The sequence below is a fragment of the Fusarium solani genome (genome assembly GCF_023522795.1).
Source record: "Fusarium solani strain SB1 chromosome Unknown bctg00000011, whole genome shotgun sequence".
NCBI lineage: Eukaryota > Fungi > Ascomycota > Sordariomycetes > Hypocreales > Nectriaceae > Fusarium > Fusarium solani.
The window spans coordinates 643,318-662,161 of NW_027072149.1; the positions used below are offsets into that span (position 1 = coordinate 643,318).

Here is an 18,844-nt window from a genome sequence, read left to right on the forward strand (position 1 = left end):
TCGCTAGTAAGGTAGCTATATATAATAGCTTTAAAGATAATATTAAAAAATACTAGCTTAAGGGTTTTTTAATATATTTCTTAGATATAAAAATACTTAAAGGTAAAAAGATTAACTCTAATTATTATTATAGCGCTTTTATTAAACTAATTAAGGCCTTTTTTATACTTTTAATAATACTACCTATTAAGAAGATTAAGTAAAAGTATTATTATAATATAAATAAAGTTAATATAATAAATGAGATTAGACTTAATAGTCTTATTTTTAGTTAAATAAAGAAAAAGTTAATATTTTTAAAATAACTTAGTTTAAGGTCTTAGATTTTAATTCTTAAGTATATCTTAGTAATAAAGAAAATCTTAAAGCCCCTAGTAATCTTTAAAGGTAAATTAATTTAATAATAATAATTCCTTTAAAATTAACTTTCTTAAAGATTAAAACTTTATATATTCTAAGAAAAGGTAAATAAATAACTAAATCGCGCTTTAATAGCTATATAATATATTTATCTTAGAAATAGCGCTTAAGGACCCCTAGGAACTATAATTTCTTATTCTTAATAATTATAATAATTATATAACTAAGAAATTCCTCTTTAAGTATTATAATAATAATATCTATCTTTTATTCCTTATCCCTTACTCTTCTTATATCCTCTAGCCCCTTAATATTACTATCTTTAATCCTTTAAAGACTATATATTATTATCTTTTTTTTAATCTCTCCTTTATTATAGACTTAATACTAATTAATAAAATAACCTTTCTTATTAATTATTATAAGGCCTAGATTAAAGTAATTACTAAAAATAATATTATAATAGGCTAAAAAGCTTTAAGATTATAGCTAATTAATATAACCTAGGTCTTAATAAACCTAATAATTATAGAGATATCTAAAAGGCCTAAAACGCTACTTATATCTATAAAAAGTCCTTTTAAATATCTTTTAAGGATTCTTTACTTAATAACATAAATAAAATAGGCACTTAATATAATCTCTTTAACCTATAAGATCCCTCTAGTTATATTATTATTTATAAGGAAAATAAAGTATTATTATAAAGATAATAATATTATATTAGAGATATAAGTAAAGGAAATATTAATATTAAAGCATTAAAATAAAGAATTAAGATTAAAGAAAAAAAAAAATTATCTTTAATAGTAATACTAAGTTTATAAAGGTTCCTATGATTAAGAAAGCTTATAAGGCGATACTTAAGATTATATAGCCGCGTAGGACCGCTATAAAGGTTTCTAAGATAAAATAAGCTAATCTAGAGTATATATTCTATCTAAACCTTTACTAATTAAAAAATTAGATTAATATAACTTCCCGTTATTAGTTATTAATTAATTATCGCGATTATATGACCTTAGTGTTATTATGGAAACAGGTGGTCGGTTATGGGGGGTGGTCGGTTGTGGGGGGTTAGACGTTAATATTTGTTCGCGGCATTGATGATGACAACTGCCCTAAGATGGTGCAACGCTGCAAGGCCAGCTCAGTGATTCAGGCACGCACGACGACACCCCACATAGCCCCCGTATTTGAAATATCATAGCGAGGCGGCGTCCGTCAGGAGTTATTCAAACGTAAGACTGATATGGATGCGGCGCTGAGAACGACAAGGATAATTCTCGAAAAACATGGCCAATACTGGGTGCATGGCAATATATGACTATAGCATAAAACACCTGCACTATTGGCAACGAGAGTTATTAGGGTGTGCAGAATACCATGTCTGCTTTATAAGCGGTAGATTTGACTGTAGGTGCACTTGTTCACCCCGCCTCAGTGATGATGCCATAGAGGATCACTCGCATGAAATCAGCCTCCCCGCACTGGAGTTATTAACAGTCTATAAAGCAAATACTCTCGGTGCATGATTATCTGTCAAAGCTAGGTTGTAGGTTTGACACCACGCACTACAAATAGCAGCCATGGTCCTCATTGTCAATGCCTTTGGAACCCCGTACGAGGTGTGAAGTCTCGCACCGGCTCTGGAGATGCGCCGCTAACTAAGAAAAGATAGGTTTCCAGCATGGTCAACAAGCAAAAGACCAGGTCCTTGGCTCAATATCTTACTACGGATCTCTCTTTGAGTCAACATGCGGCCTCGATTGGCCGAGCGTGCGAGAGGAAGCGACGAAGTATCTCGACACACTCGAGAGGCTGTGCCCAGAGTACCTCGAGGAGATTCGTGGTATAGCAGAAGGCGCAGGAGTAACGCTACTCGATATCGTTGCTCTGAACGTCCGAACCGAGATCAACTTTGGTTTATTCAGTCAAGAACCGAAGCTGCCAATCCAACTGGATGGATGCACTGCCTTGGCCATTAAGAGTGGACATGGGCCGTCGTTTCTGAGCCAAAACTGGGATTGGGTGACACGTCAGGGACAGAATCTCATCGTATACACTGTTCAGCGGCCAGACACGGATATTCCTCGCTTCACGGTAGTCACTGAGGCCGGCATCATCGGAAAAATCGGCCTGAATGAGAGCGGAGTTGGTGTGTGTTTGAATGCCATCAAGGCTCGTGGTGTTGATCACACAAAGTGGCCTGTTCATCTTGCCTTACGAAAGGTCCTTGAATCTTCTTCAAGACAGAGCGCTATTGATGAGCTGGTGTCGACTGGTCTTGCTGGAAGTGCGCATCTCTTGATAGCTGACGAGTTTGGAGCGACTGGCCTTGAGTCTACAGCCAAGACTGTGGAACTTCTCCCGGCAGATGATCATGGCGTTGTAATTCACAGCAACCATCTACTTCTCAATCATGCTGGATCAGAAGAGTCTCTTTGGCTACTGGACTCACCTCAACGATCCGACCGAATGCAACAGCTCGTCACCGAAGAGCTCTCATCCAAGCAAGCGCTCACTGCATCCGACATATTCAAGCTATTTCAGGACGAGGAGGGTTATCCAAACGGGATCAACAGGGACGCAGCCGATGATTCAAGTGCAGAGACGCTATTCAACATCATTATGAACCTGTCTGAGAGGACGGCGACAATCGCTTTTGGGCGGACGACAAACGTCGTGGAGCGTGTGCACGTTAGCTTCTAGCACCTGACTTTCTTGATCTCTGAATACACGAGTGTTGGACTTGTGCGTCAAAGCTTCAGTGTTTGTACGCGGACTTTTTGCTGATGACGTGTCAGAGAGTGGCCCGACTAATCAGTAGTTATCATCTCTTGTGTAGTCGTTTGTGAATCACCGGGACGTGTGCTCCGTATTCTTTTGTCGAAATGATACGTGTTGCTACTAGTACGCCAGCTCGTTGACGAGTAGACGTGGTCAGCAGATGAATTCCGCCTCGTGGCAGGTCAACCAGGTCGTTGATTACGCACGACAACGATGGTATCACAAGGCTGTGTGTTGGTGATTCAATACCCCCTTTCGGGTATATAAACCCCCATCCTCTCCCCTTGCATCCCAACTCAAATCCATCAAACACAACCACCTCAAACACCAAAAACAAGATCAAACCCAACAATCTCCAAACCCACCAAGACCAACCCCAAACAAAATATCTCTCCAACACCATCCACCATGACGCAACTTCCCGACAAGACCAACGTCGTCACCCACGAGATCCCCGCCAAGCTTGTCCCCGACATGGTCAAGTTCCAGGCGGCCCTGGAGCTCATCTACGGCAAGTCGGCTGCCGGTCTCAACTTTGACTGGAAGCACGAGGGCGACGACATCATCGTCAAGACCTACTGGAAGGAGCCCGAGGACCTTCTCAAGGAGCTCCAGGAGAAGGACGGCGCCATCAAGGAGGAGACCCTCGACAAGAAGGAGACTACCAAGGATGAGGCCATCAAGGAGGAGGAGGATCCCAAGAAGGAGAACTGAGGGGGCACAGATTTGCCCATGTCCGCCCTGCACGGTCTAGTGTATCATTTTGCAGATGAATTGAGCAATCATTGAACTCTTTTGATTTTATTTCCGTGCTTCACTCTCTGTGCCGTTTATTCCGTGACCGCTGGGAGTGACGGTGGCTAGCTCAAAGCTTCGCTCCATAAAACATGCCGCGAAACGATCAAGAAGTGTGTTTACTATGGGCTAATGACGCAGAGCTCCTCGACGGACGGTTCATGTAGTGATCAAGTTAATTTAGGCGTTGAGATATGGAGATTGAGACTTTCAAGTTAGCATAGGCACATACTGGGTGAATCTTAGAGATATTCAGAGATACTAACGATTATCTAGGTTCGTCATCTCTACCTCCAGTACAAGGAACATGAAGGCTTGGTGATCTTCCACGCTAGATCAAGAGCCGCCAGCACCTCATCTGGCAGTGGCCCCTTCTCTAGATCAGTCAGGTTACTCTCCAGCTGAGATAGGGAGCTGACACCTATCACGACCCCGTCATCGCCATCATGAATTTTGAGCTTGCTGTGATGGACTAGCCACCGAAATGCGACTTCTAATAGGGTCAGGCCAAGCTTGTCCACAACCAGCTTAATAACCTTCAAAGCTTCAAAGTTGACATCCTTGAAGTATCTCTCACGGTACATGGCGCCAACCACCGGATCATTCGTTGAATACCGACCGCCATCATCCGGGATCTCCTTGCTTTGATACCTTCCACTGAGTACACCTCCAGCGAGAGGGTTGTAAACAAGGACATCGATGCCATACTTTCGGCAGCATGGCACCAACTCTTCCTCAATGGCCCGAGTCAAGCAGTTGTACATGGCCTGATAGACGGTCGGCTTGATCCACCCTCGCTGATCAGCGATGTTCCAGATTTCGGCCACCTCCCAGGCTGCGTAGTTGCTCAGGCCTAGCTGCTTGAATTTGCCTTCCTGGTGCAGCTCATTGCAAGCTTCGAGCGTCTCTTGAAAGGGAACAGACCGATCGGGCGCATGCAAGTAGAATATGTCGACAGAGTCTGAACCCAGCTCGTTCAGGCTCTTGGACAGATTGTCTTTTACCACAGACTTGGAGTGATCTCCTGGCTTGTATGGGTACCACTTTGTCGCCAGGACAAGCTTTCGGTCACGCCAGTTTGTACGCCTGGTCCATCCTTCTTGGTGTCCGCCGACGTAGGTACGGGCTGTATCAACTTCGTTGTAGCCCCGCGACTGGAAATGATCGAGACATTCGTTGAAGGCGTCCATAGATGTAATTCGGCTCCCATAAGATTGGGTTCCGTCTGGGCCGAAAGTCAAGAGGCCCAAAACGGCACGAGGGCGAATCTGAGGATTTGCCATGTCGATCATGATTTGATGTGAAAAAGGGAGCCGAAATAGATGACTGGACCATACGCAAATAGAGCCAAGGAGTGTAGGATTTTGTGAATTGGAACTGTTGGAGTCACAGAATGATACAACTTGGACACTACTGGATATTTATCATGGTAGTTGTATACCATCTACCAATGCTATGACACGAGGACGGTTAATAGCCGTCTGGCATGCCACAAGTCAGTGTACGTCTCGGATATAAGCCGAGCATTTCATGGCATTCAGCTGGCTCGGATAGGTGGCCTCTGTTGTGGAAAGACTACGGCAACGCATCCGACCACCTTTTGACAGAAATGCTTCGGCTGCTAACCGTCTCTAGGATTGTTTTGCAAGCACAATCAATCCGACCCGTGACTATTCGCTCCCCCACTTCAACATCACCTCTGCAGGTAGATAGCGAATGCCATTGGCCGGAGGATGTGGGCGCGGATCGGAACGATGCATCCAAGACACAGCCGTGTTGCGAGGACCTCTCTACCAGATAAGCCTTCAGCACATTTGACGGCATCGGATCGTCCATATGAGGTCTTCTGACCATATTTGCTCCGGTCCTACATCCGATCATTTACCATGATCATGCACATGATGCCCCAAGGTCACAGCTAATATCCGTGGATCGTTGCGCTATAATAACTTGTTCGTCCTGTTACATATACCATTCTATCATCACAGCTTCAGTCACATATCTTCCTATCGACACTTCTCGAAGCGACCATGACTTCTGCTCCTCAAGCGAATGCCGGTGAAGCGAAAGTCACCGACCGCTTCGATCTAAGCGGCAAGAACTTTCTCATCACAGGAGGTGGCGGAGGCATTGGCTTCGCCTGCGCAAAAGCCATAGCTCAACTCGGCGGCGGAGTTGCCATCATCGACACAGCCCCCAAGCCTGTCGCCGAGTTTGACACCCTCGGCGAGCGGTACGGTGTCAAGACGGCGTACGTACGAGGCGATGTGACCAACCAAGGGTCTCTAGAGGATGCGTTTGCGCAATCCGTCCAAGCCGTAGGCCAACTTCATGGAGGGCTGACGGCGACTGGCATTGTCATGGACGCGTCATTTCTCCAGGCAGATTGGGAGGTGACCCAGCGGACTTTCAACGTCAATGTTCTGGGGACATTCTGGGCAGCTAAGCTTCTTGCACAACATCTAGTCGAGACCAAAACGCCTGGAAGTATTGTTGCCATCGCCAGTATTAATGCTCAAGGGCTCTATGTCCCTCGCAGCTGAAATCCGCATACAACGCCAGCAAGGCTGCAATCAAGGGGTTGATGGGGCCCCTGGCCGGAGAGCTGGGTCAGTACGGTATTAGAGTTAAGTGCATTTCCCCTGGTAGGTAGTTATATGCTGACTATAAAAATGTCTGCTAACAGTGGCAGGGGCAATTCAAACTCCTCTTTTAGCTCGTTTGGAAGGGGAGAAGAGAGCTATTCTTGACTGGTATAGGGATGGGTCACCCCTTCAACGGCTGGGTGTGCCCGAAGATCTGACGCCCATGGTATGCTACCTGCTTAGCGATGCCGCTGCTTTCACTACTGGCGCCGACATGCTAGTTACTGGTCAGTCCATGATTTCGAGATTTACCAACAAGCATTGACGGCATTCCAGGTGGCTTGCACGCAGGCTCAGTTCGTCACTGAATGAGCCATGGCGCTGTCGATGGTAGGGTCTGTCTACTGAATGGGCCATGATCCAGGACTGGCACATGGCTATCGAAATATTGACACTTGCAAGACAGGTTGAACTGGTCGCGATCTGGCAAAGCTGCTCACAAATCCTTGGTGCTTTGCTTTTCCATGCTCCGGTTTTGAATACCAATACATATTTCAAGCTCGAGTTGTTGCAAGCTTTGGAGTTGATAACAGGTAATGATTCATCACGTATTTTGAGAAAGGCATTTCAACCGTCTTCGGTCCATCTCTATTCTGGGCGCTGGTCGATCCAAAAGTCGACCAATGACTCCGTCTATACCTGATCGCGATGGGCTAGAGCAAATGCCAGACGTCAGGATCCCAATATTAGCCTAAGACCGGTGTTTAGTACCTATGCTCCTTGGCCACCCGCTCTGTTCTCCTTAGTGCCTTGCTGTTGTAGAGATGCATTTGCTTGTGAAGCTGCATCAATACCTCTTTACAGTCTCGCTCATTGCCAAGCCCCCAAAGGGCGGGAGATTAGATGGCCAAGACTGACATTGGCCTAGAAAATGCCGCCATATCCGAAACAAGGTTCTAAAACCCCCGTCGAAGCGGAGAACCAAAGCCGAGATCATGGATCCCCAACCTCGCGAGGTTATTTCCGATTGGCACCCCCAACGCATAACCGTCTTGGAACCCCGCGTCAATTAATGAGGGGAATACGATTCTGGTGTTTAAAAGACGAATGAGGAAATGATCTCTCTTGATTCATCATCTCATCTGCCCATGGGCCGTGCGTTTAGCTTTTAGCCGGATCATTTAGCTATGTTGGGGGCAGAATTGTTCCACGTATAGGATTCGTTCTTTGCTAGGCCCTGACCTTGTCAAGGTTTCTGTACCTGAGATATAAGAGCTGTTGACAGCAGTGTTACAATTATTGAATGTGACATTGTTTGACATTGCTCATTTCATTCATCCCTGTCTTCGCCATGTTGTTGGGAAATCTCATCTCGGTGTCGGCCTTCTGTGCGCTGCTGTCTCCAGCCCTCGCAAAGCCCTCCCATGGTCTTCCTAAGCGACCTCACGTCGAGGTATCGCCTTACAACACCGGTAAAGACTTTCCAGCTCCTTCCAAGAGAGACAACCATCGGTATTGTTATGTCAAGCCTGGCAAGGGATCGAATAGCAATGACGCCTCTCGCATCCTCAAAGCATTCAAGAAGTGCAACAACGGCGGCACCATTGTTCTTGACAAGGAATACACCGTTGCTTCACCCTTGGACTTGACATGGCTCAAGCATGTCGACGTGGTCATCACTGGAGAAGTAAACTTCAAGCCTGACCCTTACTATTGGGCCGAGAACAGCTTCAAGTTTCCTTTCCAAAACATGTCTTCGTTCTGGAAGGTTGGAGGAGAGGATATTCACATTTATGGTGACTTGAGCAATGGGCAGTCAGTGCTTGATGGGCATGGCCAGGCGTATTGGAAAGAGATTGAGACCAACAAGACGGTGAGTTTATCGTTCTGCAATGGTTCACGGCCACCGGCTGACTGTCGATACTTTAGCTTCTACGACCTATTCTGTTTACCTTTGAGGGTGCCCACGGCGCTTCCATGACAAATCTCCGGATGAAAAACTCGCCTAACGTATTTTCTCCCCTCCGAGAGCCCACAGGCAGTGGCACTAATCTTGATCAGTGGTTCAACATTATCGCCAACAGCACCGACGTTCTAATTAGCGACTTGGACATTCGAGCATCTGTAAGTGAGTCCAGATCCTCCGTGAGCTCGCACTAACAGACTTGGCAGAGCCTCGATGGAGTCAAGATTGCAAACTCCGATGGTTGGGATACCTATCGCTCGGACAATGTGGTCATTCAGAACTCTTACATCGACAACACGGACGGTACGACTACTGCTCATCATTCCGCCCAGGCACTAACAGATCCCAGACTGTGTTTCTTTCAAGCCCAACAGTACCAACGTCGTCGTCCAAAACCTCGTCTGCAATGGTTCCCATGGCATTAGCGTCGGCTCCCTCGGCCAGTACAAGGGTGAAACCGATATTGTGGAGAATCTGTATATCTACAACATTTCCATGTCGAATGCCAGCGACGGCGCAAGAATCAAGGTTTGGCCCGGTATTGAGACCAAGTTTCAAAGTCTCCTCAATGGAGGAGGTGGCCTCGGACGGGTTAGGAACGTGACGTACGATCGTTTCTACCATGAGAACAACGACAATGCGATTACCATCACTCAATGTTATGGACAGAAGAACCAGACTCTTTGCAATGAGTTCCCAGTAAGTTTCTTTTTGACCAACACCGCATCAGTATTAACATCATCGACAGGCAAACCTAACAATCGAGGACATCACATTGAAGAACATGTGGGGAACTACATCCAAAAAGTACGACCCCAGGGCAGGAACTCTGGTTTGCAGTGCGCCGGATGTAAGTAGACTCCTGTCCCAGCATCCATTAGATCTAACCAATGTTCCCACAGCGTTGCAGTAACATCGTTGTTGAGAACATCACGGTCACGGTGCCGAGCAAGAAGCCTCCAGTTTACGACTGCCAGAACCTGGACACGACTACTCTAGACATTACTTGTGTTGACCCGGCGAACACAGATAGGGATACATCGCAGGGTTAATTAAGCCGTGTTAGGTTCTCACATAGTTGTTGGAAGTGTGCTCGATCATGTACTAGAGGTGAATCTTCGCAGAGCTAGCATTTGCCATCTTAATACAGCCACATCACAGCCCATCAATATGACTTCATTTCATGGTACATAGTGCTTATCGATGACATTTTCCTACCAAGGGACTTGTTGAAAAGCACCTTTCTCATACTCCCAAAACGTTTCAGCCTCAACCTCTCCTTTCTCAGTCTCCAGCAACCTGATGACTGACTCAGCACCCTCTAAGGGATCCTTCTTCCCCCTGTATCCATTGAATGCGGTTTTGCAATGACCGGGGCTAACCGCCCAGTACGTGATGTGGGGTCCTCCTTCTCTACTATCCTCCGCCAGTTGCATTTGCAGTGTGAGCATGTTGAGGCCAGCTTTGGCAACGCAATAGTCCATGTTTGCGACGGGCGGAAGCTAGAAGAGTCAGAATACGTAGTATGATGAACAGTGGCTCCTTACCTCTTTGTTGGCAGTCCGGGACACGCTCCCCCGTGCACTCGAGACCATGATAACTCGCGGCCATTCACTTTTTCGCAGTAGATGGCTGAATGCCTTCGTCACAATGGCGTTGGACGTGATGACATTGTTGTAACAAGAGTTGCTCGCGGAACGAATGTCAGCCAAGCTATCTGAGGCCGGCCACTCAACCTTGGCTGCATTGTTGATAAGCACTATTCAGGTCAGCTTTGTGTATCGATTAGCCGTTCTCGAGACTGACCATCCAAACTACCATACTTCTTGTCTATTGCTGCCACCGCAGACTCTATCGAAGTATCGTTCTCGATATCAAGTTCAACATTATCCAATCCAGCTTCAACTCCGCTGTCGCGAAGAGTTTGAATGGCTTCTTCAGCCGATGTTTTGCTTCTGCATGCGAGGATGATGTTCGAGATAGGACGACGGGTGGCGATTGTTTGCACAATGGCATAACCAATTCCACGGTTTGCACCAGTCACAAGAATATTCACCATGGCTTCAAAGATAAAATGGCTTTACAATAGAGACTTGGCGATTTTGATGGGTTGCGGTCAATCCTGTTATATTACTACTACACTCGGAATTAGGCTCCGGGGAGAGCTGGTATTCCGATCTCCTAAATCCGGGTTCAGAAGCATAATAATTATAGCTTGGTTGAGATGAGCTAATGGAATGTGGAGTGATCTGTTTGATAGGGCTTACTGGACCATTACTAGCATTGCCGTGTTGCCGTACAGTATTGGGCGTAATGCCAGCATTGCATTTGAACATGCCATCAAAGATGGCATGGCTAGTGCTCTATCTGTGAGGGAAGAAGTCGTTTATGATACAAACAAAAAACATGTGTGTCTCACTTCCAAACAGAGCAGACTCTCACCAAAACCACGGGAAAGCCTCCTCCTCAGAAATCCCCTGCATCATCGAAGTCCATGGCAACCACTCATCTCCATCATTGTCCAATACCGAGTCTTCAAAGTTTAGTCCATCAAGTGCACCCACAGGGACGCCCTGGGACTCTCCTGACTCCTCTAGTGAACCACCGCCGAGGTTGGTCGCGCTCTGCTTCCTGAGTGCTTCTGCTTTCGACTTGAGAGCCGCGAGGACCGCGGGCTTGGATCCAACTCGGTCGGCAAACTCATCGGCCAGCTCAGTGGAAAACACGCCTTCGACAGCCCTCCATGCTCTTTCCGCGTGAGGGCTATTTGGTCGAGTGCACAGATGCCAGAGGATGTACATGGTGACATGATACTGAGGATAGGCCTTCCTCGCCCAGCCATATTGCCCTAGAAGAGGCTCATCACCAAACACCCTGGGCTCCAGAATGTCCAATGCCTCTAGCAGATCATCGTCCGTAGCTAGTGCTTCTCGGGAGCCAGGATGTTGTAATGCAAGCCATTGCTGTCTGGTGAAAAAGTCGAGCTTGCGAAGGAGAAAGTTGGCACAGTGAACAGTGAGACGATACTGCGGCAACCCTGATGAAACCGAGCCACACTCATCTACTCGCTTCATGACTTTAGATCGGGCCTCTTCTATGATCTTACGTCTTGTCTCTTCACTTGGGGAGGGAGATGAGACAGCGGTGGCAAGCTTCTGTATCGCCTTGGCAAGCTCGATATAAACCAGGGAGAAGGTCATGATCGTCCACCCTCGTTTCTCTGGAGGAAGCTTCTTCATGTCTGGAGAAAGGTCTTCATCGTTGATGTTGAGGGGCAGTTTTACGTCAGATTGTGGTTGCATGCCAGCCGAATTTTCCAAACCATAATCTTCTCCAGAACGACTGTCTCTGGTGATGAGATGCCACCAGAGCCGGCGACGGAGTTCAGATTCGAAAGGCGGGAGGCCAAGCCGTTCGCCGTCTCTGTGCAGGCCGAGGGATTGAGCAATCCGGATGGCGAGACCGTTGAGGATCCATATTCCTTTGCCTCGGTTGTGAACGCGAAGGGCAGACTATGACGTGCATGTTAGGACAATGAGGCATAAATAATTGGTGATGCTTACGAGATAGATAGCCAAGGCACGGAGACCCGTCAGAGTTGGCTGATCCAAAAAGTCGCCCTGCGCCAGGGCTTGTTCAAGTCCAAACTTGAACAGCTGCAGCTGCCGTGGTTTGTCCAGGATGAGCATAGACGGAGCATCTGGTTCCTCTAGAGACATGGTGGAGGCAAAATAAATCGCAAAACAGAATGCCAGATCATCAAAGGGGGCTTTCGTGGGGTTGTGAATGGCGGAATACACCTTGACCTCGTCGGTAGGAATATGTAGAATCCTCAAGCCAAGGCAGCTCTCGACATTGCTGACATATGTGTTCCATAGTTCGGCTGCTATCGGTTTGTCGGGATGGAAGATAGATGGGTGTTGTGAGAGGGAGGGTGAAGACAATATTCCCATGGCACTAAATGGTGATGGTGATGTGCTAAGACGGAGTGGTGTTGGCGCTGTCAATGCAGACTCGAGGTTTTTCTCCTAGAAAAATGGTCAGTGTAGATCATCGTGATGAAGTCGACTCAAGTACCTCTCCGATCATCCTTGACAGTAGAATCTCGTTAAAGTACTGACTCGACGAGCCTCTCTGCAAGAGGACATCATCATTAGACCTCTCGCTCCCATCTTCAGTTGACTCGGAATTGTCAAAGACAAAAATGTCAGGAATAGTCGTAGCCTGCCTCTCTGCAGTGACTCTAGCAAGAGTCTTTTCCAAGCTGGCCAGTCGCCCTGCCATGTCCGCCATGATGGTCTTCTTTGTCCGGCGGACCCGGGGACCTATGGGCGGGAACACGCAGGTCTTGGCGGAGCGAACACATGCCGAACATGGATCATTCCTGTCGCATCGGATCTTCTTCCTGCGACAGGCGTAGCAAGACCTTGTTCCCGACCTTTCGGGGGCGGGGTTATCAGATTCCGGCTCAGGAGACATTTTGATGATTTGATTGACAGAGCGAATAAATTTATGTCAAAGTGAGAAAATGCGAGAATATGACGCCGACGAAGCCGGGTTTTTGGCAATTTTAAGTCCGGGTCCGTAGCGTCCTTACAGCCGAAGGCGCTGATTTGCGCTTCTCGGCCTTTTCAGGCGTTTTTATTACCGAGCAGCTTAAAGCGATCAATGGATTTGGAGGATCCAGCTCATGAGAAATGGCAAGCTCAAACAATTCTAAAAATTAATTGACGATGATTAATTAAAGCATATTCTTAAGGGCGCGCTTATTACGAAGGCATGAATCGGACTGCTCTCCCGGCCCAAATATCTACCTAACCTGAAGCTTGGACAAACTGCCTTCGGGCCTGCAATGATTGAACAGTGGTCAATGATGAAATATGCGATCCATTACCTCTGGCCAAGTCGATATACCCAATGGCTCACCCAGGTTATGGCTCGAGACCCCTAGGGTTCACTGTCAGCCCAAATGACCTCTTTGCAGCCAATTGACGGCTTCCTACATGCCATTGCTTCTCCGCTCTGCCCTCTTCTTTTTCTGGACGCTTGGTTCGTCCGCCTTCTGTTCAGATTTCCGCTTTCTGCCGCGACTGTTGTGCTCCTTGCCCTCCTTGTTCGGAGGGCTGGTGATGACTGGTATGCGCTCATACACCGAAAGAGACTGGACGGGCTCAGTTTGTTCATCTTGATCCGCTTGTTCACTCTCATCCTCCAGGTCGGCTAACTGGGCGAAGAGGCGATCACGGATTTGTTCTTGTTCCTTGATCTGCGCCCTCTGGTCGTCCATTCTCTTTCCAGCCTTTCTCATGATGAAACAAAAATCGTCAAAAAAGTCATCGCGTTTCTTCTTGAGTTCGACAATTTGTCGTTCAACGTCGGCACTGCACGTGGGCGTGCTGGGTTCCCACGGTTCAGCGTCGTGGCGCTGGGTTAGGAGCACTATCCTCAGCTCTAGGTCTGCGCCGCTTGTGGGTGTGCTAAAGATAAGGTCGTCATCCCGACGCCGTGTCTCGGGCGTCATCGGTCTGGCAATTGCTGTCGACATTGTAGAGGATGTGGGAATGTGTTCTTTATTATTGTTGAAGCCCGGCCCTCGATGGGTTAACTGAGCCAAAAGATCGGTAGAGGATGTGAGAGATGTGTGTCTTCTTTGGTCGAGCGCGTTTGCCAAGAAGAAATGACGCGCGGGGACGGTGTTATAAACGCGTCATTGGTAAGTACATACAGTACGTACCCATGTCACCGTTAACCATGTGTGCAACGCGGCGCACGTGTCCGCCATCTCACCCACCATCGCTGAACATTAAACAGTAATACCGCTAAACACCACTACCACCTACTCTGCTCATGGAACTCAACCATTTCCCCGATGAGGTGCTAAGCAACATCTTCAGTCACCTCACAACCAAAGCCCAGAAGCACCGCCTTCATAATGACTTTATTGTCGATATCTGGCCTGTCCGCCTCGTCTGCCGTCGGTGGAACGTCCTCGCGACGCCGCAGCTTTTCCAGACCTTGACGCTCTTCCATAGCGAATGGAACGCCAACAGAGATTTCGAGTTTTGGAACCACATGCTAGCCACAGACACCATCAGAGCTGCCGCCCGTCGCGTCGCCATCGAGAGTGCCCCGTGGGACGACCTGGACGAGCGCGCGTCTTGGGTGTGGGAAGACTGGAGGGATGACAACGAGTGGCCTCAATTCAAAGCCGCCATTGATCACATCTGCGATATGCCCCATCTCAATGCACTTGAAGTACGCTTCTCGTGGGCCTGCGTTGGACGTGATGGGGACCAAGAAGATCCAGAGATGGAGTTGGCCGTCACGCGTGAAAACACTATCAGGGCCGTTCTGGATTCCATGAGAAAGCGTGCAGCTCGCCCAAACACGAGCATCATTCGTGAACTGGTATTGGACAACCTACAAAACATATCGTTGCCCAAGGACCTCACCGACGGCCTTTTGGAGAATATCGAGCGACTGCACATCCTCATCACCCAGGAAATATCTGGCAGACCGGAAAAGGATGTACACCTACGCGAAATACGCGAATGGGAGCCCTATCTGCAGAATACACTGTTACCTTCAGTCGCCGAGCAGCTTGTCGAGCTGACCCTCGCCAGCCCAGCCAAATGGGGCGCTATACCGGGCGAGTTCAATGGCAAAGGGCTGCATTTTCCCCGACTCAAGGCTCTAACGCTGGCCGAATATGTTATTACGCGACATGATCAGTTTGAATGGGTGCTCTCGCTAGAGTCTCTTACCTCGCTTTGTTTGCACAGCTGCACGATAGCCACGCATATTCTCGTTCTCGAGCCAGAGTTTGCATTCTGGGGAGTCAACATGCGAGGCTGGCAATGGGTCGCTGATCCGCCTGAGCTCGATGATGAGAATGATGCCCGTCCTGCATACGAGATATCGGCCGGAAAACGCACTCTCACTCCCGGTTTCTATGTTCATTCTCTACGATGGAACGCCATGTTTGATAGCATCCGGGAAAGACTTCCTCGTCTAAAAGAGTTCCGCTTCACGAAGGAACAATGGGCCACCTTTTTCCGGCACAGCGTGGAGGCAAATGCTGAGGCGTTGGTCGATCGGTACTTTGCCTTCACCCAGTACTGGTGTGAATTATGGTCATCCAACCTGGCTAAGTGCAACTATGTCGAGGAAAATCAGCCGGGCTTGCCGGAGGAGCTGCTGACGATCACCGAGGAGGCGGATCGTGGAGCGCTGGAGAGGCTGCTTCAGACTACGAAGGAGCGACAGATGATGGTCAAGTCATGGTAGTTGTCTGTATCGCAACATGCCCCTGCCACTGTTCTTATTCGCTGGCCCTAGTATGGAAGAGGTGTGACTACATCTCCTCTCTAACTTTTCCAGACTCACTGAAAGTCCACTTTTTGCAAGTCATCTGGCGGCGAGCTTACTTTTATTCTTTCACCATCACCTCGAGATACCGGCAGACCCCCATGAGCCGTTTCCCCATCACCTTGGCAAGGCTGATCGAAAATGGGATCATGAACTTGACACCCCACATCGAATGCGAATCGATTCGCGACCGCTATCGCCGATCTACCCCGGAATAAGCCCGCGAACTCTCGCTGTCAGCCTATGTGTGGAACCAGCAGGGATTGGGGGTCTTCAGCTCTTGCATAGCCATCGTTTCATAAAGCCCTCACGCGAGCACTCTTGATCTTCCAACTCAACTTCTTCATCATTTTCACCATGTCCGATTTAACAGACCTTTGTCGGCCTGACGAGAGCCGGACGAGCAGAGAGCTCATCGTCAAGCTCGTCGTGGCTCATCTCACGGGCGTCACGGCGTTTTGCAACCTCGTCTCATTGCGCAAGGACCCGCTCGACTCGATCGAGCCTATTCTCTTCTTCGTTTCTCCCCTTATTGTCCTAGTGCAAACAGCCTTGGGCCTGGCACTTATGATCTTTGACTTTGTCATCAAAGTTATCAAGTCACCATCGTCGATACGCGAGCAAGGTCAGCTTCTTGAGCGTCGATGGAGGATTCTCTTCTGTCCGAGGGCTGAGCCCAAGGTGGAGACGCTGGAGATGAGCCATGACGGTTTAATCGGAACGCCAAGTGAAAAGAACTCTTGGCGGGCCAATAATGAAGAGAGTGCTTGGGTGTGGTTGGGAAGAACCATCGTCACATTTGGGACTCTTTTCCAATGTGCAGCAACAATCTTTCTCTACAACCGACGGATCGAGCTGCATGGGAAAGAATCTCTAACAGTCGCCGACAACCGATGCTTCGAAATCGCCGTGGGCAGTGCCTTTGTCTCTGTCCTGTCCATCGCTCTGTTGCTCAGATTCCCTGGCTTCACGAAACTAGCACCCGAAGCAGAGTACAAAAAAGAGCCCAGAGAAGATGCCCTCTATCTCTTCTGCAGAGGCGACCCAAGACGATGCACCTGTTGGTACCAGTTCATCTACATCAAGGATTTCGGGTCCGAGTCAACAGCCGCGACATTCTTCTGGTGCTTCCTGTCAACCTCATACAATGGCACGTCAATAGTCGTGACCATCATCAAGACCGCATACCCAGGTCTCTACGAAGCATTCGTCACACAAGAAGGTGACCATATTTCCATGTTTGACTTTTACCGAAACCTGGCTATCGTATCTGGCATCCTCCTGACCATCGTCATCTCATTCACAAGACGCGTGGAGAAGAACGATACCTTTTGGTCGCTTATCCCCCTCATTCTTGCCGCTCTCTCTTCAATCGTTCTTATGTGCCTTGGGACGGTATTTATCCTTTATCCGTTCTTGATTATTTGGTTTCCGGGCATGTTGAGTGGCGTTGGATCAATTCTTTTCATCAGAATCAAGGAGTTGAAGATGCTACTTGGACAGCCGCCATTTGCGCTGACTTCCGATGAGTTTCCCGCGTGTCCTGCGCTTTGGAAGGACCCGATGGCGGAATATCTTTGGTCTTTGATGTAGGAGGTTGGAAGTGATGTGTTATTGAGACAAGAGGTGGATTAAGAGAGAAAATGACATGGATGTTCGCGGGGACAATTTCTCGTGGGAAAAGGGCTGCTAGCTTCAGGGGTGTTTTATGGTTATGAATAGCTTCAAGTGTTGCCTCATCCGGCATTCAATGACGTAAGGATGGTGTTATCCTGTCAACAGAACATAAATTACTCTAAACTTGCAAGGCAGTGAGCTTGAACGGATTCTATGGCTCCTGTGGGCTCATTCTCCGTCTCAAGTCGGAGAGCCTGATGCCACTTTGAGACGTGTCGTAAACGCTTCTCGCAATAGTGGAATCTATGAATTGCGGCGTGCCCCAAAAAAGCCAAGCCGAAACGTCATCCGGGCGTAACCCGGCACTTCGGGTAAGAACCTGGCAGTGATGTGATGGTCCTTTGGCTAAGCTTATTGGATTACTACTGACAAGGAATCAACTCTCCGGCAGTACCGACAACGTCATCGGCCCCCAAAAGGCCCTGCAAATGATAAGAGCCATCGGCAGATGATTACAGACGCCTGCAGGCGCTCGCAAACGATCAGCCCTACCACCCAAGCTAATCCCCATCCAGCTCGTCTATCGCGGCAGTAGTGGACAGTAGAGGACCGTATAAGCGCGTGGGCGTTTTGCGAGCATCAGCCACAAGGGAACTTTGTCTAATCCACACCCAGGCACACCAGACTCCATAGGGCTGATTCACTCAGCTAAGCCTGATCTCGATAGTACATTTCCGGGACCGAGGTTTTTTGCCGCCACGAGTCGCAAAGGAATAGCTCCAAGTAGTAGATCGGCTGAGGGTGATCAGGCTGAGCTGAACAGACCAACATTGGTTAGCCACCTAACACAGTTTGGTAGGCAAGAACCAGTAAGAATGGGCAGTTGGCATTCATGCAACAACACAGACGTCAAGAAGGGGACGTGCATTATCACGAACAGGCGAGGCTTGAGTCGCCTAGACCGAAAAGGAGTTGAGGGTGTCGAGCAAATCATGATGGGTGGGGAAGATGTCACGAACAGACAACCATAACTCGCTAAAGTCGAAGTGGTGTTGAGGCTGTAAAGCAAACAATCGCTACGAGTGGATCACACCATCCGGAGACAACAGTAGCGCCTCCGGGGCAATGATCCTGGACCAACAGCCAAGAGGCCGGACATGTCGCTAAGGCTCGCAACACGAACTGGACCAACAGACCCCCGGAAGAGTGACCCGGGCCAACAGACGTCTGAAGTACTCATCCTAGACCAACACTTCGCGTGTATTTGTCCCATTTGGGATTGACAGCTCGATTCTAGTTGTCGACATGCCGAAGACATCGCGTGTAATTGTCCAATTTGGGATTCACTACTTGAGTTGATCTG

The 18,844-nt window shown here is 48.3% G+C and overlaps 9 protein-coding genes across 9 annotated transcripts; 6 read left to right on the plus strand and 3 right to left on the minus strand.

Moving 5' to 3' along the window:
- Positions 1 to 1,949: 1,949 nt before the first annotated feature.
- MRS44_015240 (uncharacterized protein) lies at positions 1,950 to 3,072 on the plus strand (the record flags this gene model as incomplete). Its single annotated transcript, XM_065619127.1, has 2 exons — positions 1,950 to 1,988; positions 2,038 to 3,072. 2 exons carry the CDS (start codon positions 1,950 to 1,952, stop codon positions 3,070 to 3,072), a joined length of 1,074 nt encoding a protein of 357 aa, XP_065475199.1.
- A 486-nt stretch (positions 3,073 to 3,558) lies between these two features.
- Positions 3,559 to 3,864, plus strand: MRS44_015241 (uncharacterized protein; the record flags this gene model as incomplete). The annotated part of the gene is made up of 1 exon (XM_065619128.1): positions 3,559 to 3,864. The coding sequence occupies one exon, from the start codon at positions 3,559 to 3,561 to the stop codon at positions 3,862 to 3,864; it is 306 nt and encodes a 101-aa protein (XP_065475200.1).
- Positions 3,865 to 4,232: 368 nt separating this feature from the next.
- Positions 4,233 to 5,237, minus strand: MRS44_015242 (uncharacterized protein; the record flags this gene model as incomplete). Its single annotated transcript, XM_046271586.2, has 1 exon — positions 4,233 to 5,237. The coding sequence occupies one exon, from the start codon at positions 5,235 to 5,237 to the stop codon at positions 4,233 to 4,235; it is 1,005 nt and encodes a 334-aa protein (XP_046126173.2).
- A 738-nt stretch (positions 5,238 to 5,975) lies between these two features.
- On the plus strand, positions 5,976 to 6,488 carry MRS44_015243 (uncharacterized protein; the record flags this gene model as incomplete). The annotated part of the gene is made up of 1 exon (XM_046281654.2): positions 5,976 to 6,488. One exon carries the CDS (start codon positions 5,976 to 5,978, stop codon positions 6,486 to 6,488), a length of 513 nt encoding a protein of 170 aa, XP_046126174.2.
- A 1,393-nt stretch (positions 6,489 to 7,881) lies between these two features.
- On the plus strand, positions 7,882 to 9,548 carry MRS44_015244 (uncharacterized protein; the record flags this gene model as incomplete). The annotated part of the gene is made up of 6 exons (XM_065619129.1): positions 7,882 to 8,403; positions 8,460 to 8,654; positions 8,703 to 8,799; positions 8,846 to 9,195; positions 9,245 to 9,346; positions 9,399 to 9,548. The coding sequence occupies 6 exons, from the start codon at positions 7,882 to 7,884 to the stop codon at positions 9,546 to 9,548; spliced, it is 1,416 nt and encodes a 471-aa protein (XP_065475201.1).
- A 162-nt stretch (positions 9,549 to 9,710) lies between these two features.
- Positions 9,711 to 12,975, minus strand: MRS44_015245 (uncharacterized protein; the record flags this gene model as incomplete). Its single annotated transcript, XM_046279717.2, has 6 exons — positions 9,711 to 9,998; positions 10,044 to 10,255; positions 10,303 to 10,574; positions 10,939 to 12,008; positions 12,060 to 12,524; positions 12,574 to 12,975. 6 exons carry the CDS (start codon positions 12,973 to 12,975, stop codon positions 9,711 to 9,713), a joined length of 2,709 nt encoding a protein of 902 aa, XP_046126177.2.
- Positions 12,976 to 13,495: 520 nt separating this feature from the next.
- On the minus strand, positions 13,496 to 14,041 carry MRS44_015246 (uncharacterized protein; the record flags this gene model as incomplete). Its single annotated transcript, XM_046277588.2, has 1 exon — positions 13,496 to 14,041. One exon carries the CDS (start codon positions 14,039 to 14,041, stop codon positions 13,496 to 13,498), a length of 546 nt encoding a protein of 181 aa, XP_046126178.2.
- Positions 14,042 to 14,343: 302 nt separating this feature from the next.
- On the plus strand, positions 14,344 to 15,783 carry MRS44_015247 (uncharacterized protein; the record flags this gene model as incomplete). Its single annotated transcript, XM_065619130.1, has 1 exon — positions 14,344 to 15,783. One exon carries the CDS (start codon positions 14,344 to 14,346, stop codon positions 15,781 to 15,783), a length of 1,440 nt encoding a protein of 479 aa, XP_065475202.1.
- A 438-nt stretch (positions 15,784 to 16,221) lies between these two features.
- MRS44_015248 (uncharacterized protein) lies at positions 16,222 to 17,457 on the plus strand (the record flags this gene model as incomplete). The annotated part of the gene is made up of 1 exon (XM_046267801.2): positions 16,222 to 17,457. The coding sequence occupies one exon, from the start codon at positions 16,222 to 16,224 to the stop codon at positions 17,455 to 17,457; it is 1,236 nt and encodes a 411-aa protein (XP_046126180.2).
- Positions 17,458 to 18,844: the final 1,387 nt, after the last annotated feature.